The 22,822-nt window shown below is 51.0% G+C and overlaps 1 protein-coding gene across 1 annotated transcript in view; it reads right to left on the minus strand.

The window, feature by feature from the left end:
* Positions 1–9,673: 9,673 nt before the first annotated feature.
* The window catches only part of JAKMIP1 (janus kinase and microtubule interacting protein 1), a 126,542-nt gene continuing 113,393 nt past the window's right edge, over positions 9,674–22,822 (minus strand). Inside the window, exons 20-22 of the mRNA XM_061145164.1 lie at positions 19,770–19,973; positions 13,171–13,236; positions 9,674–9,724 (exon numbers count right to left, since the gene is read on the minus strand). Coding sequence (XP_061001147.1) covers positions 9,674–9,724; positions 13,171–13,236; positions 19,770–19,973 — 321 coding nt within the window. The remainder of the gene's footprint in view (positions 9,725–13,170; positions 13,237–19,769; positions 19,974–22,822) is intronic.

The raw sequence follows: 22,822 nt of genomic DNA on the forward strand, positions 1-22,822 counted from the left end.
CCCATACATAGTTCATGGGCCAAGACTGAATAAAATTAAGCGAATCTGCAACATTGACTTTCTGGAGGTTTCCAGGTGGCTGCGGTGGCTTCAGACTGTGCAGGAAAATATCCTTTGAGGAGGGCAAGAACAGGTGAATTATTTATGAGTGGCAGACTTGGGTTTCACCTGCACAAACATCATACAATATGAATGAAAGCCTCTCATTTTACAAGCCAGCATGCCCACACTCACCCAAAGCAGAAAAGTCACTTGGAGTTACAAACTGAATAATGTGTACAAAGAGGTAAATAAAATTTCCAGGCAGGACCATGAGAGTGTTATAGATTCTCAAGAGTGAGGCTCAAGTTTTCACCCAGCAATAAATGATGTTCTAAACTTCCTTTCTGAGTCCAGCAAACATTTATCACGGGCCTGGAGTTGACTAGGTGGAGGGGAGGGAAGCTAGCACTGCACTGGGCCATCCTGCCTTACTTAGTCCAGTTCTCCTGATAACCCTGTGAGATGGGCATTTTCAGAATCATTTTAGAGATGATGTGATGAAACAGAGGCTCTGGAAGGTAGAGACGCTTACTCAGGCCCCAGAGATGGGCAGTGGCAGAGTCAGGATTCAAATCCAAGCCTGGCTCCAAAGCTCGAGGGACTGGGCTTCCCTGGTGGCTCAGTGGTAAAGAATCCAGCTTCCGATGCAGGGGACATGGGTTTGATCCTTGATCTGGGAGGATCCCACATGCTGCAGAGCAACTCAGCCCATGTGTCACAACTACTGAACCTGTGCGCTAGAGCCCAGGAGCCGCAACTACTGAGCCCACGTGCCCTAGAGCCTGTGCTTGGCAACAGGAGAACCCCCTGCAATGAGACGCCCATGCGCCACTAAGTAGAGAGTAGCCCCTGCTCTCCACAACTAGAGAAAAGCCCATGCAGCAATGAAGACCCAGGACAGCCAAATAAATAAATATTAAAAAAAAAAAAAAAAAAGCTCAAGAGGTGAGGGAGGGATGAACCAAGACCCTGAACAGCAGGAAACACATCATGTCGAGTATGGGGAAGCCTGAAGCTGGAGAGGTGGCCAGGGAATGACCCATCGCAGCTGGCAGAGGTGGGCAGAAGGCTCCTCCAGGGGGAGGGAGCATCAGGACCAGAGCCCCAGGACAAAGTCAGGAAGGTGAAGGCAATGGGAGCGATTGGGTTTGGCTGGCCCAGTGGACACAGTCAAGGGGGAAATGAGGACCCAAGCAGGACAGGTGACTTGGGGCCATATACTTGTGGGCCGTGGCGCCAGGGTGTGGACTGTGGCATGTGTGTGTGGGAAGTGGGGGTCACTGGAGTGTTTAGAGGCGGGGGGCCTGGTCAGATCTCAGAGAACTGGAATGCTGTAAGGGTGTAGGAGGCAAGAACAGAGGCAGCTGGCCATGGAAGAGGAGCCAGTGCCATAAATAGGCCCAGTGGTACAGGAGTAAACAGAAATTTAAACCAAGAGGCTTGATTCTCTTAAAATGATGGATGTCATTAAAGAGGTGTGTGTGCATGCTAAGCTGCTTCAGTCGTGTCTGATTCTTTGTGATCCTGTGGGCTGTAGCCCGCCAGGCTCCTCTGTCCAAGGGATTCTCCAGTCAAGAAGACTGGAGTGGGTTGCCATGCCCTCCTCCAGGGGATCTTCCCGACCCAGGGATCAAAGCCAAGTCTCTTATGTCTCCTGCATTGGCAGGCACGTTCTTTACCACTAGCGCCACCTGCGAAGCCCCATTAAAGAGACAATGTGTGCTGAGGGCTCCTCTGTTCACAGGGTTCTCCAGGCAAGGATACTGGAGTCAGTTGCCACTTCCTCCTGCAGGGTAAAGAGATGGACGTCTCTAAAAATGATGGATGAGACTTCCCCTGCCCTTTTCTGAGAGGATCTACTTCAGAAAACTTATAGTTCTTCATCTCTTTGAAATACATGTAAATCCTTTTAAAAGTTAAATAAGCCTTTTGCCAGTTATATGACCCAGGAACATCTTTCTCAAGATCCTGGGAGCCATCTCTTTGGCATGCAAACATTCAAGGAAAATAGGACCTCATCTCCCAGTTCCCGTGGGAGGGTCAGAGCCTACATTAGTGGTCACTTGGCTCCAAGTTGCACAACCACCTCATTCTAAACATACGAGAAACTCCATTTTCCTTTGTATAAAACAAATTAACACAGAGGGTCACCCCAATATCCAGATGGATTTAGGGTAACATACATGTAATAATGTTGCCAAGTTCTTTTATTTGAGAACAAATTATTGCTTATCATGAAGATCTGTATGAATAGGCTGTATCTCCTTGGCTCATAAGATTATGAATTCTTTTCTGCCTTTGAAAATCTCTTAACAGATGGTCTGTGATGCACATCACATTCTGGTTTGCTTCTCATTTGATAATGATTGTTTTCTTTCTTATCTACCTCAGCAGAGAAGTAGTATGGGTTGGAAGAAGATTGTGTTTTAAAATATACTTCCCAAACATGATGGGAAAAACTTTAAAATTACTCCAACAAGGTCCTATCGTACAGCACAGGGAACTATATTCAACATCCTACAATTAATCATAATAGAAAAGAAAAAATTTAAAATATTTTTCCCCAACAGTGGCCACTGTGTAGGGTGGCTCAGGGGCTTGCAATAGACACGGGGAACTCAGAGGCAGGAGGGTGGGGTATCGGCCACAAGGAGGCGCTGTGGGGCAACTTGGATTTTTGGTGTTTCTCTGATGGAACTTTGGACAAATCAGTTAACTTCTCATAAAAGGTAGGGGTGGGAGGTAAAAATAGCACCTACATCAAGAGCTGTTGATGCATAAATGGGTTGCTGTAGGCAAAGCACCCCTGTACAGAGCCCGGCACCCAGTGAACAAAGCAGGCAGACTGTCAGTTGGTGGACAGAGGCAACACCTTGCAGTTACTGAGGGCCTGCCTGGGCTGTGTCCAACTCTGTCCCTTATGTGCCAAGTTCTTAGGCAATTAACTCTGCCTCTTGCAAAACGAGACGAACAGTAGTCTCCTCCCTGCTGCTGCGTGAGTCACTTAGCTCTCCAGTGCCTGGTCCTTTGTCTGGCACAGAGAGTCCCCTAGCCGCCAGGAGCCTCCTCAAGCAGGGGGATTGACTGACAGCTGACTGCGGCAGGGTGAGCACCTTAAAAAAAAAAATCACAGTGCCAGGCTGGCAAGGAGGAGGAAGCAGGTAGCCCTTTCTTAGGGAAGCAGCTGGAGTAAAGATGCATCTTGTCTCCTCCCTCCAGGACAGGTAAAGGGCGTTTGAGCCCCCGAACCTCTGCTTAAGAATGTGTCTTCAGACTCTCTGGATAAGAAACTAAGACTGTGGGGTCCATTTGGAGTGAACCCTCTGTGTCTGAGGGAGAAGGGCAGGAAGGTGGATTATCACCTCTGCGGGCTTCTCAGAGCTGGAGACCTGGGGGGAGGGGACTGATGGCCACGGCGCAGCTCTAAGGACAGGGTCCTGCCTCCTCAGCAGCCTGGGTGAGGCTCCCCAGGGCTGAGGGTGGTCACGGGAAGGACACACAGCTTGGCCTACAGCAGGGCACAGGGGCTCCCCTTCAGACCAGACGGCGGCCCCAGAGAAGCTGAGCGGTAGGGGAGGGTTGAGGAGGTGAGAGGAGGCTAGGGTCTGGAAACCCACAGCTCTGCCCCTTGAGTTGGAATTGGGGGCACAGTGTGGGGTCTGTAGGAGTCCCCAAGGTTCTTAGACAACTTCAGGGGAGAAGCACCCCAAACTGGCTGGCTGGGATGCCCAGTTTGGCAGGCATCTAGCAGGGTCTGGTTAAATGGAAAAAAAGAGAAACAAACGTGCATTTTTGTACTGGAAACGTCAGGCGGGACTTCCACTCATCACACACTGAATCTGGAAGGCGAGGGGAGAGCAGATCTCCCAGATCCTGAGGCTCAACTGTGTACCTCAAGGATTAGGAAAGAGGGAGGCGGCTGATAGGAGAGAGAAAGCAATCGCCAGGAAGGCACCGAGTGAACGCTAAATTACGGAGTCCAGCTCCCGGGGTGACTAAGGCCCCTCGGCAGGGCCCGCGCATGCGCAGAGCGCCTCCAGTGCTCTCCACCTGCAGCGGCACCGCCCCCCAGCCTACCTCCCAGCCCGCAGGGCCGTGGGCACCGAGTCAGTGCATCTGCGATACAGGACTCAGTCAGTGCAACTCAGAACATGCAGTAGAGGGAGAACAGCCCAGTGCACCCAGGCCTTTCGTATTTTAGGACTGCAAGTCCTGACCTGGGTACCCCCAATGGCCGGTCACCCGCAGGGCTGGTCCCTGGGCCCACACGGCTGCCAGAAGGTGGTGGCGGGGCACATTCTGCCATCTAAACTTCTCTGCTCTGCCCCTCACAAGTTTCCACTGCCGAGAACTGAGGGGAGAGGAGGGGGAGGAGGAAAAGGAGAGGGGAGGAGAGGAGGAATGACGTGTGAGTTGTGAGGCGAGGGGTGAGGTGTAAGGGTGTAAGAGGAGGGGTGAGGTGTGAGGGTGTAAGAGTAGGAGTCAGGTGTGAGAGAAGGGGTGAGGTGTAAAGGTGCAAGAGTAGGAGTGAGGTGTGAGAGGAAGGGTGAGGTGTGAGGGAAAGGGTGAGGTGTAAGGGTGGAAGGGGAGGGGTGAGGTGTAAAGGTGTAAGGGGAGAGGTGAGGTGTAAGAGGAGGAGTGAGGTGTAAGGGGAGGGTGAGTGTGAAAGGAGGGGTGAGGTGTAAAGGTATAAAAGGAGGGGTGAGATGTGAGGAGAGGGGTGAGGTGTAAGGGTATGAGGGGAGGGGTGAGGTGTGAGGGTGTAAGAGTAGGAGTGAGGTGTGAGAGGGAGGGTGAGGTCTAAGGGTATAAGAGGAGGGGTGAGGTGTAATGTGGAAGGGGAGGGGTGAGGTGTGAGAGTGTAAGAGTAGGAGTCAGGTGTGAGAGAAGCGGTGAGGTGTAAAGGTGTAAGAGTAGGAGTGAGGTGTGAGAGGAAGGGTGAGGTGTGAGGGGAGGGGAAAGGTGTAAGGGTGTAAGGGGAGGGGTGAGGTGTGAGGGTGTACGAGTAGCAGTGAGTTGTAAGGGTGTAAGAGGAGGGGTGAGGTGTAATGTGGAAGGGGAGGGGTGAGGTCTGAGAGTGTAAGAGTAGGAGTCAGGTGTGAGAGAAGGGGTGAGGTGTAAAGGTGTAAGAGCAGGAGTGAGGCGTGAGAGGGTGGGTGAGGTGTGAGGGGAGGGGAAAGTGTAAGGGTGTGAGGGGAGGGGTGAGGTGTAAGAGGAGGAGTGAGGTGTAAGGGGAGGGGTGAGGTGTGAATGGAGGGATGAGGTGTAAAGGTGTAAGGGGAGAGGTGAGGTGTAAGAGGAGGAGTGAGGTGTGAGAGGAAGGGTGAGGTGTGAGGGGAGGGGTGAGGTGTAAGGGTGTGAGGGGAGGGGTGAGGTGTAAGAGGAGGAGTGAGGTGTAAGGGGAGGGGTGAGGTGTGAATGGAGGGGTGAGGTGTAAAGGTATAAGAGATGGGGTGAGGTGTGAGGATAGGGGTGAGGTGTAAGGGTGTGAGGGGAGGGGTGAGGTGTGAGGGGAGGGGTGAGGTCTGAGGGTGTAAGAGTAGGAGTCAGGTGTGAGAGAAGGGGTGAGGTGTAAAGGTGTAAGAGTAGGAGTGAGGTGTGAGAGGGAGGGTGAGGTGTGATGGGAGGGGTGAGGTGTAAGGGGAGGGATGAGGTACGAGGAGAGGGGTGAGGATGAGGAGTGGGATGCTGGGCACTTAATTAGCATGGCATAGCGTGACATTCCTGTATCAGGAACTTGACCTGGGCTCTCTCTTCACCCCGAGTAGATCTGTTAGAAGGCAGGTGGTAAAGGGTGGACCCAAGCCTGCTCCTCTCTGAAGGGAAGACTGACTTGGGTTCAGTTGACTCTGTAGCTCTTCTGGCCTGGAAACCACGCCTGCGCAGAAGATCAGCTGCCTTACTAAGCAACAACCACACCAGTAGCCCTGAGCCCTGTGCCTCACCTGGGCTGGCGGAGAGCTGTGGATGACCTCTGAGAACATGAGTATGCACCTGGTGCACCGCCGGAGCTCTGAGGCCTGCTGAGTACAGTGGCTCTTGTGACTGGGCCTGTCCCTGGCAGAAACCTTGGAGGCAATGCCTAGGACTGTCACAAGAAATGCTGGCTCTTGTTGAGGACTTTGGGCTTCTAAGCCAGGGCAGCTCCCACACCTGCCTGTGTAAGTCTCACTCCCTTGCACCTGAACTTTCTCCTGGGGGCCAAAGAGAATGGCCCCTGGTCCCTTGTGGGCCATAAGGTCTCCTTTGAGGACGACTCCCACAAAGGTGTGGTCAATGCTGTCTGCTACAGCTCCTGACAGTGTCTAAGAGTCTTTGGGTCTAACTGTCTAGTTGTACCCATAGAAAACCTTTTGTGAGGTGCTGTGTGAAAATATCACCCCCATTCCACAGACAGACAAAATTAAGACTGAGGGGCAAGTATTTGCCAAGTGTCCACTGCAGGGGAGTGGCAGGTCTGGGAGTAGACCCGGATGGGTCTGACATCAAAGCCACCATCGTTTGCATCCTCCTGTCTGAGTGGGAGAGCTGAGTAGACAGAAGTGTGGGGCAGGAGGGCAGGAGACCCCACGCTCCTGCAGCAGGGAGGCGATGGGTGGGTGCTCTGTGCTGTGGGTCCACCTTCCCAGGGACCCTGCACGCCTCCCGGACTTGCGCTGCTAAGTGAGCAAAGCAAGGCTTCTCTGTGCTTCTCTGGCTCCAGAGAAAGCAGGTGTGCTTTTTCATTTTTGTTCGTTGTGTGGTCTACATTCCCATTGCTACCTGGAGTGCTCGGATGCCTGCTTTTTCCAAGCAGAGACATCAGTCCATTTGCTTTTGGTCGTCAGATGCTGGAAAGTCATGGGGCTGGTGTGGCGGTGCTTTGGGTTTAGATTTCAAAAGAGGAATGGTCTCTTCTCAGCTGTCTTGGGTGTCTGTTTGCTTAGAGCCCCCTAGTCCTTTGGTTTTGTTTGAACATCCCTCTCTGTCTGGCTGGATGCCCCTTCTGTGCTGAGATCCATGTTCTTCTCCATCCTTGGGTCTGTCCTTCTGAGAACTTTCAGCTCTTTTCTTGGATTCTCCTCCCCTCCTCGATTCCTCTGGTGGCCTGAATTTCAGTCATTTAGGTTTTCTCCAAAGGTTATTCTCACTGGAAATTACAGGATTGCTCTTGCAGCCCAACAAACACAGAGCAGTGAATCTTTCCATCCTTGGGATCAAACCATCCTTGCCTTCAGGTGCCTCTCCCAATAAGACGCGGCTATCCTCTCCTTAACAGCCATTGCCTTCTATTTCACTTGATCTATTTTGATTCCAAAAGTATTCCTTCCAAGAGTTTGGGAGGGGGCAGTCATATGAGCAGGTGTCTTCTCCTGGAGGTGCTCCCCCACCCACCCACTCACTGCAACAACAACCAAAAGGGACTTTTCTTTTCCGGGATTCTCTCCTAGACTTGACTCCCACCAGCTGGTGTCCTGTCCTCCTGAGCTGCCCCACTCCATCCGTTCTCCTGAGAGGCTTGATGCAGAGGTGGGTCTCCTGAGGTCAGGAAGGGCTGCCTCCTTCTCTCTGGTTGTAAGAGAATGGACTTGGTCTCAGACCACAGCAGAAGGAGCCTCAGTCCTCACAGGCACTCCAGGGAATAACTTCACAACACAGCATTTCTTCCTTGCCAACCCCTTGCAAATTACAACCCAGATGCAAGACAGCCCAAGGGTGGTCTGGGTGGGGGCTCTATCCACCTCTCAGTCCTTGTTCCACCATGGCCCCAGGTACAGTCAGGCTCTGGGACTTTCACTGTGTCATTCCCTCAAAAGTGATGGAGCCTGTGGCTTCCCCCTTGTAAATGTGAGGTCCTGGCATCCACTGTCCACAGTGGGTGAGGCTCCAGCTGTCTCTCTCTGGCCTCCAGCTGCTGAATCCAGCTGCACATGGACCTGGAGGGCTTTGGTGACCGGGTCTTGACTTTGCGTTCAGATCACAGGGACATTTTCGAGTCACTCTGGCTGACAGACTCTGGGATTCACAGGGCACAGTTCATGGAGACTATGTATACAGTCTAGCCGGGCACACACACCACGGCTGGGGAGGCATGCCGTGTGGGGACAAGGAAGGGGTCTGTCCCCAGACAGTGCAGCAGCTCTCCAATCAACCAGTTTCTAGTAATTGCACTTAGTTTCCTGGTATTTGGGTCTCTGCCCCTCGGGCTCTTGAAGGTGTCACAGCGGGGACTCAGATGTGGCCCTGAGCTTGACAAATTCCCCTTGGTCCCTGCAGAGCTCCTAAGCCCGACCCAGCCAGGACCCAGCCGTAGATCCTAAATGCCTCCCCTTTGGACTGTCAAGTATCCACAAGTTCTGGTTTCAGTCTCTGGGCTTGGAATAGCTTGTTTTGCTGTTGAATTTTGGTTTGAGTGGGGTCGGGGTTGCCATAGGACTCAGTTTATTCCATAAGCTTTTTTTCTATCCTGGAAAATTAAAAAATAATTGGAAATGACAAAAGAATCCAGGGTTAGAATGTCTAGAGAAATCCCTGCTTATCTGCCCTCACCTCTCCCCACCACTGTCCTGAACCTTCCAGCTGAGCCCACTGAGGGACTTTCCCCGACAATCCAGGAAAAGAAGAAACGGGGTTCAGATGGCCTGTCCTCCTGCACCCGCCCCAACCTGCTGTAGTGACCCCCACTCTGGTCTGATGAGACCCGGGGTCTTTCCTTTACTTGCTACACAAGCACTGAATGAACATCAGCCATGTGCCAAGTGCGGTCCTAGGGCTGGGGCACAGAGGACCCGAGGGAAAGTCCTCGGGTGCAAGGGTTGGGCATCGGGCAGGGACACAGTGTCTGAGCTCAGTCTGCGGGTCCAGGCAGCTGGTGGGCTGTGGGAATCCCCGGAACTCACAGGGCCCTCACCTGGGCTGGACTCGGGGGGCAGAACTCTAGATTCTAGGGCTCTTGGCAGTCCCCAGTTCGTGGTGGGCACTCAGAACAGGGAGAAAGGGGGTAGGCCTGAATGTCAAAGCAGGAACTCAGTGTGGGACAGGCAGGGTCCAATGATTAGAGAAGGACCAGCTGCTGGGATGGCATCAAAACCAGATCTGGGGTCAAGGGTCAGGGCAGGGGGAGAGGTAAGGGGCTTGGGATCTTTACACAGGCTTCCTGGGCATTTTGTATGCAGGCCATAGACTCCTGAGGACCCCTGACCCCAGAAGCCAACTCTTTGGTGAATTTACTGGCCCACAGGAAATAGAGAGCCTATAGTGGGCCATACGGTGAATTTACTGGTTCACAGGCGATACAGAGAACCAAAAACCAAGGCCAAAACATTGAGGACCTTTGGATAAAACCATAACCACCTTTTCAAGATGAAATAACAATATGGTGACAACCAGGTCTCCACTGTCCAACCTTATTCACTGAGAACTCCCCAGTCTCCCTCCCAGGGGTGGAATGTGCCAGCGGCCCCTGGATGTCTCTAGCCCAGTGGGCCTGACATTGAGCCCAGTGGGCCTGACATTGAGCAATCTATCACAAGGCCACCTTCCATGTTGCCTAAAGGAATGTCACAGTCAGAGCTGGGAGGAAATCTCCTTTTTAGAAAATATGAGTGAAAATGAAAGGATACCAACCCGAGTTCTTGGCTCACTGAAGTCATCAAGGCCACAGAATGAATGCTAGTGAGAAAAACAAAAAAAGGAACAAAAACTATAAAATAAGACCAAAAGAAAATGAGGAGGGGGGGAAGAAAAGAAAGAAAGATGTAAGATATGTAGTATGGAACTCAATGACAGCATTTCACAAGAACTAGGGCACTGGGGTTGGATTTGGAAAGAGACACAGGAAGTCAGTGGGCTTTAGAAGCTGCTTCCACCTGAGAAATCCGTTCTGTGGGATTCCTCGACCACGGTGGGTTATCCCCACACAGTCCGCAAACATCTGGCTAACACAGACGGGGGAGATGTACACCGTAGTGAAAGGGCTAGTCGCTCAGTCATGGCTGACTCTTTGTGACCCCGTGGACTGTGTAGCTTGCCAGGCTCCTCTGTCTATGGGATTCTCCAGGCAAGAATAAGGGAGTGGACTGACATTCCCGGACCAGGAATTTTTGGTGCTGGGGTGTGGCTTTCTTGAAGAATGTGGCAGGATAGTATATATCCAGGAAGAACCCTCTGATGGTCATGGTTGATGGTCCCATCAAAGGCTGGGTATGACATGCATACAAAGATCAAGGAAGATTCCACCCAGGTCCCAGGTCACCCAGTTCCATCAGAAGACAAAAAGAACCCTCCCCCCTCCCCCATCCCTGCCAGGGCCCACTCTTCCAAGAGATTCATTGTTTAAAATCTTTTATGCCATTGGTTTTTCTGCTTTAAAAAGAAAAAAAATATCAGGAAAAAAAGTGGCCCTAAAGGAGTGAAAAATTGTACAGGTCAGTTTGAAAGTAGAGATCTTCCTTAGCTTATTTACGACTTGATTTATTCGAAAAGAATGGCTGGTGATTCTTTTTGGAGATTAGCTTAGGAGAAACATGTCTGAATATTATCTGAGGTGTTTGAAAATAATTCATTATTTTTTTCCCCAAATCTCAAGGTAATAGCTCCCCGAAATTGTTACTAAAAAAATGAACATCCAGACAGCCAACAAGTTTTAAACACATTTTAGAATCACTAAAGTTAAAGCTAGAAGGGACATTTAGAATCACCTAACTCTTGATTTTCTACGTGGGGAAACAGATCTGAGGATGGCAAGGTCCTTGCCAAGACCACTCTGTGGCAGGTGGCAGGGAAAGAGTTCCTGACCGTTGACCACGGTGGTTGGAGTTATTTTTCCACCAGCCCAGGCCAGTAGTGTCCGTGGGGAAATCCTTGAAGCATCCTTGAGACCCCCTGGGCTGCTCCAGTCCATGGGGTCACAAAGAGTCCGACAGGCTGAGCAGCTAATACTTTCACTTCAACTTATCATTAGGGCTTCCCAGGTGGCACTAGTGGAAAAGAATCTGCCTGCAATGCAGGAGATTCTGGTTCGATCCCTGGGTCAGGGAGATTCCCTGGAGGAAGGCATGGCAACCCACTCTGGTATTCTTACCAGGAGAATCCCCATGGACAGAGGAGCCTGGTGGGCTAGAGTCCATTGGACACGACTGAATGACTAACACTTTTGCTTTCACTGGCTACTCAAAATAATCTCAGAAGTTGTGTGTGGGGGGTGGGGGGAGTGGTGAGCAGCTGTCTGATGGGGACTCTGCTGCGGCTTAGTTGCCTCAGTCGTGTCCGACTCTGTTCTACTCTGTGAACCATAGCCGCCAGGCTCCTCTCTCCATGGGTATTCTCCTGGTAAGAATATCAGAGTGGGTTGCCATGCCCTCCTCCAGGGAATTTTCCTGACCCAGGGATCAAACTCGAGTCTCCTGCATTGCAGGCAGATTCTTTACAGCTGAGCTGCCAGGGAAGCCCTATGGGGACTCTAGTGAAAGTGAAAGTCGCTCAGTTGTGTCCGACTCTTTGCGACCCCATGGACTACAGTGCATGGAATTCTCCAGGCCAGAATACTGGAGTGGGTAGCCTTTCCCTTCTCTAGGGGATCTTCCCAACCCAGGGATCGAACTCAGGTCTCCCATATTGCAGATGGATTCTTTACCAGCTGAGCCACAAGGGAAGCCCGGGGACTCTAGGGGTCTGCTTAAACCAAATTCCTAGCAGGTTTCCAGGGCACGGGCAGAAGAATGGCCCCAGATCCTCCAGCCATTACCCTTTGCTGCCCTCGTGAGGACACTGTCGGTTGTGCAGGCTGGGAGGGAAGACACTAGGAAGGTGAGTTAATCTGTGTAAAAGCTGACTTTTAGGAGGGAAAGCTGGTGTAGCATCTGAAGAGCTGCTCCATCTCTTTGGGTCATTGTGTTTGATTCCTTCTAGAAAGGGTGAGCTGTCATCCCATTTGCAGACAGCCCTGAATCTGCCCTCTGGTGGCTTTCGTGACTTTGACCCTACTCTGTCCATGGAATGAGTCAGCTTCCTCTCTCCAAAGATCAGCCTCAGAAACCTGAAGCCCAGAAATATCCTTTCTCCATCTTGTTTTCCAGGGTGGCAGCACATCACCCCTCAAGCTTTTCTGTGGCACGTTGTCCCCAATAGACACCTCCCACCCCAAGTTGGTGTCAGAGTCCGTCACCTATTCCCAAACATGAGTTAGCTCTACAACATAAAATATGCAATTGTGGATTTTCTGTGTAAGTGTGTTTGTGTGTGTATATTAGTCGCTCAGTCTTATCCACCTCTTTGTGACCCCATGGGCTGTACAGGCTCTCTGTCCATGGAATTTCCCAGGCAAGAATACTGAAGTGGGTAGCCATTCCTTTCTCCAGGGGATTTTCCTGACAACCCAGGGATCAAACCCAGGTCTCCCATATTGCAGGCAGATTCTTTACTGCCTGAGCCACCAAGGAAGCCTGGGTTTTCTACTCATCTATTACTTATCCTGCAAACATTTGATGATGTCCTATTTCATAGCAAGAACTGTCTTGGATAAAGAGGTAAATAAAAGCTGGTCCCTGAACTCAAGGAAGTCCTGGCCACTGGGCAGATGAACAGGAAGTGGTGAGTGCCCTGACAAAGATGCCACGTATATGGACTCATTTATCTGTCTGGACCAGCAACGTGTGGTGGGGGCGCTGGTGGGGTGACTGTGGAATCCCTGGAGATCCGGGTTATCCCTCCCCAGCTGTGGGATTGTGGACAAGTGTTTGAATCTTTCTCAGGCTCAAGTGTCCTCACCCGTAAAGTGGCGACAACCACAGGGGCCAGTGAGACTGGGCATCAGCCTCACTTCCTGCTGGAAGGAAGAGACTTCCCTGAAGGGAAGAACACTCATTGGTTCTGGGCATAAATGCCATTTAAGGGGAATGAACCCAATGTCTTATGGTTAATGAAGAAGGTCACCTCACTCTTCCCAGTGAGGTAGTATCAGAGGGGTTCAGACTTTCTTCCCTAGAAAAGCACTTATTTCTTGGACTGCCGGTATGGGGGACACGGGCAGAGAAGAGAGGGCTGAACAGAGCCTGTTATTTAGGTTTCATGAAACTGACAGAAGAGAATATTCCATGTGAGCGGTTCATGGAAAGAAGCCAGGGGCTGGTGCAAGCTCACACCACCTACCTTTTCCTCCAGTTCTTTCAGGTGTCGCTTCTGGATCTCCAGCTTATCCTCCAGTTCTCGGACTCTCTGCAACACATTAAGTTCTGTATCAGAAAAAGTAAATTTTCCAGGTTCAAATCTTACTCTTTATCGTTTATCTGGTGTAGCGTGAAGCAGCGACTCATTGGAAAAGATCCTGATGCCAGGAATGATTGAAGGCAAAAGGAGAAGGGGGCAGCAGAGGATGAGATGGTTAGATAGCATCACTGACTCAATGGACATGAGTTTGAACAAACTCTGAGAGAGAGTGGCGGACAGGGAAGCTGGGCATGCTGCAGTCCATGGGGTCACAAAGAGTCAGACACAACTTAGCAACTGAACAACAACAACAGTAAGCAGCTTAACATACAAACACTAAGTGGGTAACTCGACTAACTCTTATACATGGACAGGCTTGTCTCTCCACCCCCTAAATCAAGACCAAGGGCCCCTTCAGCACTCAGGAAGCTCCCTCAGGCCCGCATGCAACTCTATTCTGACCTCTCTCACTAAAAGTACATTTTTGCCTGTTCTTGAAATGCATGGAAACAGATTGCACTCTTAAGGCAGGATCTTTAGAAAACATAAACATCAAGATGAGACCAAGACTCGGAGGTGTCTTTTGGGCAGGTCAATAAAGCTCATGGATTTGAAGCAGCACCAAATGACATGTCCAAGATTTATTTAGCTGGAGCCTGGGAGCTAGGGCAGAGGAGATGAGTATTGATGGGGGGCATGGCTGCAGCATCCACCCAGGTTCTTAGAAGGTTTAAGGATGACAAACTGTCCCCGTGAGCCTGGGACATTCCTGGTTTTAGCAATGAAAGTCCAGAGTCTTGAGAAATTCATCAGTCCTGAGCCAACAGGGAGAGTGGGCCACCTGCCTGGCTCTGCACCTGCTGAATGCTCCCTGGGCTGCACACCCACCCTCAGCGGTTTATCAATCCGTTCCTTCCAGTTCCAGGCAGCATCTCACCAGGAGTCCTGGCAGGTATGACCTTTTCCAGTTTGTCATGTGTCCAATAGAGCTTCGTCACCCGAGAGGGTTGATATGCCCTGACAGCTGCTAGAATCGCCAGTCCTGAATGCAAATGGACACCTCATTCCTTGGGAGAAGGCTGTCGGACTGAAGGCCAGGCGATTCACATCAGCCTGAATTAAGCACGTAGACCCATCCTCAGGCCTGGAGAAACCTTCTGCCCAGATTCCTAAACTCAGATCAGCATCACCTGGAGGCCCTGTGGATCCCCGGGGCCCTGCCCCAGGGTTGTCGACTCATCAGTTCCAGGGTGGGGCCTGAGAAGCTGTGTTCCCCACAGATTCCCAGGTGATGGGAATGCTGCTGGTCTGGAGACCCCACTCTGAGAATCACCACTGTGGGCACATGTGCCCACTCAACAGGTATGATTCAATGGGCCGTGTGCCCACTCAGCAGGTATGGCTCAATAGAGGCCTGGGGCCTCGAGGGGTTTGTGGTCCATCAGGTCCAGACAATGGAATTATGCAAATACATAGATGATGTCCTGGATAAATACAGACGTCACAGAGAAAATCAAGTGGGGTAGGGAAAGGGAAGGGGTGTTATTTTATATGGGGACTCAGGGAAGGTCAAGTTTGAGCAGAGAGGTGAGGGGGGTAAGGAATTGAGGTGTGGGCTGGGGGGCCTGGAGGAGGCACAGAACCCAGCCGATGATGGTTTTCCAGATGCAGGAAAGGGGAAGGAATTCCAGGCAGAAGGAATGATGTATATGTGCAGAGAACTGAGGGTGCCAGGGGGCAGAGGGTCTGTAATGTCCTGGTGAGGAGCTTGCAGATTTAGGGGTGTCATGGGGAGTCTGTGAAGGGTTTTAAGTAGGGAAATAATGAGAGTTTGATTTTGGAAAGATCACACTGGCAGCAAAACAGAGAGTGGATTGATAAGCAAGTGAAAGACGCACAGTTGTGTCCAACTCTTTGCGACCCCATTGACTGTACAGGCCATGAAATTCTCCAGGCCAGAATACTGAAGTGGGTAGACTCTCCCTTCTCCAGGGGATCTTCCCAACCCAGGGATCAAACCCAGGTCTCCCACACTGCAGGTGGATTCTTTACCAGCTGAGCCACAAGGGAGGCCTGACTCATAAGGAAAAGACACCAAAAAAACCTTCACTTAGATATGTGACCTTGGGCAAGTAATTCAGCCTCTCTGGCTTTGGTTTCCTTATCTGTAAATTGGGAGTAGTAGTGTTGCCCACACCTGAGGATTTAGAAAGTGAATCTGTGCAAAGTGCTTAAGGTAAAGTTGGCAGAGTATGTGCTCTATAAAGGAGACTGATTATGTTTCTAATCCTCTTCCACCTGAAGGAGTCAGTGATATAGATCCTCAGAGATCCCCTTGCAAGGTGGAGATCACCTAAGAATGAGCACAAACTCGGCTAGACTCTGGTTTGGATCCCGAGCCCCAAATTTACCAACTGGTGGACTTCGGGTTGTCATGTAATCAATTAATCTCTCTGTGGAATTCCTCTTCTGTAATAACTGAACAGTGACCCTGTGACTCTGGGGGTGAAATGGGCACCCAGGGAACAGTGCCTTGTAAACCACAATGCCACATGGAGGAGGGGACAACCTCTTACAGTTTTCAAAGGATTTGCAAAAATCTCCCAGGAACAACTTCTGGGCTTTGAAAATCAGTCTGATTTCCTTTGTATCATTTTTTGAGATCCCACATGTAAGTGATGTCATGTGGTATTTGTCTTTCTCTGTCTGAGTTACTTCACTCTGTACGATAATCTCTAGGTCCATCCACACTGCTGCAAATCACATTATTTCATTCTTTTTTATGGCTGAGTAATAGTCCATTATATGTATGTACCACATCTTCTTCATCCGTTCCTCTGTTGATGGACTCTTAGGTTGCTCCCATGTCCTGGCTATTGTCAACAGTGCTGCTAATGAACATAGGGGGTGCGTGTATCTTTTCAAAGTATGGTTTTCTATGGATATATGTCCAGAATCAGAACTGCTGGGTCATATGGTAATTCTATGTATAGTTTTTCAAGGAACTTCCTTACTGTTGTCCATAGTGGCTGTACAATTTACATTACCACTAACAGTATAGGAAGGTTCCCTTTTCTCCATCTCCTCCCCAGATTTATTGTTTATAGATTTTTTAACAATGGCCATTCTGACAAGTGTGAGGTGATACCTCATTTGCATTTCTGATTTGCATTTCTCTAATAATTAGTGATGTTGAGCATCTTTTCATGTGCTCTTTGGCCATCTGTATGTCTTTGGAGAAATGTCTATTTAGATTATCTGTCCATTTTTTGAACTTACTTACAAAACAGAGACAGACTCACAGACTTTGAAAACAAACTTATGGTTACCAAAGGGAAAAGTTGGGGTGGGAGGGATAAATAAGGAGTTTGAGATTAACATATGCATATGAAATATATCATCAACAAAGACCTACTATATAGCACAGGGAACTCTACTCGACATTATGTAATAATTTATATAAGAAAAGAATCTGAAAAAAGTGGATATATGTATATATAAAACTGAATCACTTTGCTGTACTCCTGAAACTAACACAACAATATAAACCAACTATACCCCCATTAGTCATGTATGGATGTGAGAGTTGGACTAAAAGGAAAGCAGAGCACAGAAGAATTGATGCTTTTGAACTGTGGTGTTGGAGAAGACTCTTGAGAGTCCCTTGGACTGCAAGGAGATCCAACCAGTCCATCCTAAAGGAGATTAGTCCTGAGTGTTCATTGGAGGGACTGATGTTGAAGCTGAAACTCCAATACTTTGGCCACCTGATGCGGAAAGCTGACTCATTTGAAAAGACCCTGATGCTGAGAAAAATTGAGGGCAGGAGGAGAAGCGGACGACAGACGATAAGATGGTTGGATGGCATCCCCAACACAATGGACATGGGTTTGGGTGGAGTCCAGGAGTTGGTGATGGACAGGGAGGCCTGGTGTGCTGTGGTTCACGGGTTCGCAAAGAGTCAGACACGACTGATCGACCGAACTGAATACCCCCAATATAAAGTAAAAATTAAAAAAAAAAGATTAAGTGAAAAAAAAATCTTTATCTAAAAAGAAATCAGCCTGAGAAGCTGACTCTCATTCTAGTCTTTCATGACTTAAAAAAAAAAAACAACCAGGGTTGGCCTCTCACCTGGTTATGGGAGGCTGGAAGGGGCAGTGTTTAAGAGTTTTGCCACCTAAGGACATGTATTTACATCCCAGCTCTGCCACTTCCTGGCTGTGTGACTTTGGGCAAGTTGCTTAGCCTCTCTGAGCCTCACTCACTTCACCTGTGAAACTGCATCAATGGCCCCCACTTAGAGGGCTGGTGTGAGCATCAGTGAACCAACATTTATGGAGCCTCCTCTAAGTGCCAGCACTGGTCTGTCTCCCCGCAATGGAATATAAGCCTCAAGAGGGCAAGTGCTGTGTCCCCAACCCGGAGAACAGTGCCTGGTATGCAGATGTTAGAAAAGTTACAAATGGAGTAGGAAAAGCTCCTGAGAGAGGCAGCTGATGCATTTGTAGAGGTGAGCACGGGGTCCAGGAGTGTCAGAATGTCAGGTTAAGCAACCCAGACTTCATCCTCTGGGCAGTGGGGAGCTAGGATGGGTCTGAGGAAGGGTGGTGCTGCACTGTGTTAGGAAGGCTTCTAGGGTGCAGTGGATGGGTTGGCAGGGACAGAGGTTGTGGGATTGCGGAGGGATAGGACAAAGCAAGTTGACATGAGTGGATTAACTCCAATCTTCACTACAGCAGAACATGGTGCAAATGTGCCGAATGAGCCTGTTGAGAAAGGGGCCATGTGCTGATTGATTTTTTTTGCCCTCTGTATCCACTTTTCCCCTTAGTTAATAGCGCTTGAAAAATAAAACGTCCATAGGGGTCACACTGGTGACGTCACTGCACCCCATGGGCTAGATGCAGACAAGACAGACCGGTGCAGCCCACGGCAACCTGGGATGTGTCCTTCTGGTCAAATCAGGCATCCGGTGCCCCAGGCTGGGTCAGACACGGCCGAGTGCTGCCGGAGCCTGTGACGGTGCTGTGGTGTGCTATATTGTGTCCTGCTCTGAAAGTGGTGTGTTGTATGTGTTGTGTGTGCTGCAGCTCAAGGTGCTCAGCCAACACCTAGCACGTGCCAGACATCAGACCGGCTCAGGAGCCACGCCCATCAGAGCCGGCTAGCTCAGTGGCTGGCGAGCAGATCACGGCAGCACAGGAGCCCAGGGGCTCCTGCAGGGGCTGCCCGGGGTCCCTTCACCCAAACCAAGAATGGAATGAAGAGCTCGCGTTCATACCTCCAGTTACCCTTTCCCCTTTGGTCACGGCCCTTTCACTCCTCAACCAAATGCAGTCAGCTGTGCCTGCCCCGCCCCCGCATCCCTTTTTCACACGCAATGGGAATCCTCGCTTCTTAGTCCTAACCGGGGCCTCTGCTGCCTCGGACAGAAGGCACTTCTCCACCGGCTCCTTCCTCCAATTCTGTCTCCCTCTCCTTCGGTGCCGTCGACTCCCACTGGTTATCCTTCCTCACTGGCAGGATTCCTTATGAGCTGAAGGGCCTTCAGGCACACGAGTTAACCTTCCTGAGTCTCAGCTTGCGCATCAGGGAAACGGAGGTAATTGTCCCACCCGCAGGAGTGCCGTGGGGTAAGAGATCTAAAGCAGTGAGCCTCCAAAGACTGCCACACCCTGGGGCCGCCTCAGCTCCATCAGCACCACGGGTCCTGGGAACCTGGCCCCCATGTGCTTAGCAGCACACGAAGCTCACACAGGACGCCGCACACACTTAGGAAAGCATTAGGTGTTCAGAGGTAACAAGTGGTACAGCTTCCAGGTCCAGTCCTCAAAGCAGTCGTCGTCACAAAATACAGCCCCAAAGTAAACTGGCCAGCCGGCCCCCTGGTTACAAGAACCCGAGTTTAAACAGAAGACGGATGCTGGAGGAAGCGGGGACGCCTCGTTTTGGTTTGTGTTACATTTGGCAGGGTGGGGACCTTGTTCAAATGTATGATTAGAAACAGTGGGTGGTATAGTGGGCCCGTAAGCAACCCCCCTCCATCACTGAGGGTTCGACGGGCTATGAGAGTGTCCATGAGAAGACACCTCCACTTCACGGAAACCTGCTTTATGGCCAGCTCTCCAGCGAATGGGCCCTCAGAGGTGTCAGTGTGCCGACAGCGGGCAGGAGGGGTGGAGAAGTGGGAATGGTGGACAGTGGTACCCGGAAGAGTGCTTACTCCTACCTGCCAGGTGCCCCTCCCCCTACCTGCCTGCCCTACCCCTACCTGTTGGGCCCCTCCTCCTACCTGCCTGTCCTTTCCCCTACCTGCTGGCCCGTCTCCCTACCAACTGGGCCTCTCCCCCTGCCGGCCCCGCCCCTTCCCTGCCGGCCCCTCCCCCTACCTGCCTGTCTTTTGCCTTACCTGTCGACCCCTCCCCCATCTGCTGGGCCCCTCCCCCCGGCCGGCCCCTCCCCCACCTGCCTGCCCCACCCCTACCAGCTGGGCCCCTCCCCCCGCCGGCCCCTCCCCCACCTGCCGGCCCCTCCCCTACCTGCTGGGCCTGCTGCAGCAGCTCCATGCGCTCTCGCAGGATCTGACTGTCGAACTCCCGGCTCTGCCGCAGGATCTGCCGGCGCAGCTTCTCCACGGCGGCCTGCAGGTCCTCCCGCTGGCCCTCACTCAGCGCCTCGCTGGCCCTCCGCCCCGGCTCCTGTTGCAGCGCGTCGTACAGTGTGGCCTCCAGCTCCTGGATTTTCTGAGCGACCCACATGACACAGACAGTGTGAGGTCACAAGGTGGGGGGGCAGGAAACCCCAGGGCACTGCAGCTGAGCGAGGCTGAGCTGGGGGATCTTGGGCCGGGTGGGGAGGCATGCGGGGGGCCGAGCAGAGTGGGGTGGGGTGATGGAGCCCCTTCCAGCCCCCTGCACACAGTTTTGAGAACGTGTCTTACTCTATTCAATCAAGATGCTCTGCTCTCTACAGATAAAGAAAAAATAGTCATAATCTCCCCTTAAAATATGATTCAAAAAGAGGTTTGATTGGACTCATCTTTATTTTTATCCTTGGCTTCCAATTTACTGTCTCCAGCTTGGGAAACAAATCTCTCCTTTTATCTGGAGTAGCGTGGGAAAATGTGTCCCAAATTGCAGGCACTTGGCAGTTCAGCTGGCTCATTAGAAAAGCGATTTCAACCCCAAGCAACTGGGGGCAATGTCCTCATTGCTCCCTCCTCCCCGCAAGAAGCAAGACTCCCTTGGTTAGCAAAGCACATGAGAGATTAGTAGCCAATAAAGGGGATCTTTGTGAAAGATCGGAGTTTTCATCCTGAGAGGAAGTTATTTCTTTTCAACTTCACGGTGAGACACTTAAATACAGTTACCTTATAGGAATATCTAGGGATGAAAGAGAGAAGTATTTCCTTCTCTTTCTCCCTAAGTCCCCACCTGAATCCCTTGCTAGGAATAGCCCCTTCTTTTCCCAAGATGTTATCAACCAACAACCAGTTTTAATGGAAACTGCCAGGAAGAGACAAGAGGTGATATGAAGTAGGGGGTCAACACAGGTAGCGCTCTGCGCCTGTGGCCATCTGCTCCTGTAGCCCCCCACTTCAGCAGAGCTGTATTAACTCCGCAAGGGAATTCCAGGCCCACCAGATCAATTTTAGCCAACAGGCACTGGCTTCCCCTCTCCTGATTCCAGCGATCACCTCAGGAAACGAGGGGGTGGGAATGTGTCCACTGACATAGCCAAGGGGCCCCCATGGAATGGGAGATTGCCTGTGCCTGCAGGCTGCCCCCATTCAGCAGCCGAACTCCTAGGAGGCCCCCAAGTGGCCAGTTTCCAGCCAGGATCTCACCATCCAATTCCAGAAGCTCCACTGTGGCCCTGTGCCATCTTACTCTACATGATGACAAAGGAACACAGGTGTGCGTCTGGCACCTGCTGTCCTCACTTCTGCCTGGGCACATGGCCTTGCCACCCTCGGGAGCATTTTACTTCCCTGACTCCTCAGGTCAGCCTCACACTGATCACAGCTCCAACCTCAACATGTGCCTGAAATCCCACTTGAGGCTTTGGAATAGTCTTTTTCCTTTTTTCTTTTTTTTTTTGATGTGGATCATTTTTCAAGTCTTTATTGAATTTGTTACAATTTTGCCCCTGTGGTTTATGTTCTGGTTTTCTGGCCTTGAGGCATATGGCATCTTAGCCCCCTGACCAGAGATAGAACCCACACCCCCCATAGAACCCACACCCCCTACAGAACCCACACCCCACATAGAACCCACACCCCTCATAGAACCCACACCCCCTATAGAATCCACACCCCTCATAGAACCCACACCCCATACAGAACCCACACCCCCTACAGAACCCACACCCCCCCATAGAATCCACACCCCCCACAGAACCCACACTCCCTACAGAACCCACACCCCCTGCATTAGAAGGCGAAGTCTTAACCGCTAGACCACCAGAGAAGTTCCTGGAATGTTCTTTGGGTAAGAATGTTGCTTCTACCCAGCAACAGGATCAGCCTGCCCAGGGGTCTCCTCTACAGAACCAGGACTCGGGTAGGGCCTTTCTGCACATGGCACTTAGACAGCCAAGGGCCTCCTCTACAGAACCAGGACTCGGGTAGGGCCTTTCTGCACATGGCACTTAGACAGCCAAGGGCAGACACTGAGTTTCCCAGAGTGTTCTGGGGAACACCAGCCTTGGAAGATGTCCCTTGAGAAGAGGGCCCGAGAACCAGTGAACCTGACATATGACTTCCTCTGTTCCTCTTGGAGTCCCAGCCCATCCTTAAGCATATTAAGGAGCCAGAGGTCAACAAAATTACTCTCCCTCTTTTTTTTTGGCCACAGGTTTCCACGTTATCCCCTGAAATTGTATTCCTCAGAACTTACTGGGGAAGCCCAGGGGAGGACAGAGATGGTGTATCATGCAGCAAGAAAGGGTATTTGCAAAAGGATGGAGACTAGATAGAATCAAGGAAAACCCAAAATAGTTAAAGAGAGGGAGAAAAGAATGAACATGTTCTCATTCTTTAGTTGCCTTGACCGCCATTACAACATTGTATGCCCAGAAATGACAATCGAGAGGAAAACGCCTTGTCGTGATGAGGCTCAAACCTTCCTGACCTTCTCCATCTGCAGCTCCCTGCCCTGGGGGTTCAAGCCTCGGAGCCTGGACATGAAAGGTCAAGGGTCACGGGGAGGTGGACCAGCCTTCACATCCAGAATGTCCTGCCTGTGCTAAGTCCAGCCTCCTGCTCTCTGTCTTCATGGAAATGGGGATTGCAAGTTAATGTTTAGTTGTTAATTCTGCATTTGTTAGGTGGAAAGCCACTTTGTCAAATGATTTAGCTACAAATGATCTGGGCAGTCTTGCTCCAGATGTTGCTACTCACTGCTTCTTCCTGGAAAAGCAGCCTTGAGCTCAAAGTTCCCTCTGATCGAGGGGACATCCAGGAAATGCCCCCTCAAAGCCATATGACTTATGAACCTGAGCATGGTCCCTCCTTACATTCATCATCTGGAAGCCCACAACTGGTTCTGTGACCCAAGCTTGATGCTGCACAGAACCTCATGACATATAATTC

This window comes from Dama dama, chromosome 6, assembly GCF_033118175.1.
Source record: "Dama dama isolate Ldn47 chromosome 6, ASM3311817v1, whole genome shotgun sequence".
Taxonomy (NCBI): domain Eukaryota; kingdom Metazoa; phylum Chordata; class Mammalia; order Artiodactyla; family Cervidae; genus Dama; species Dama dama.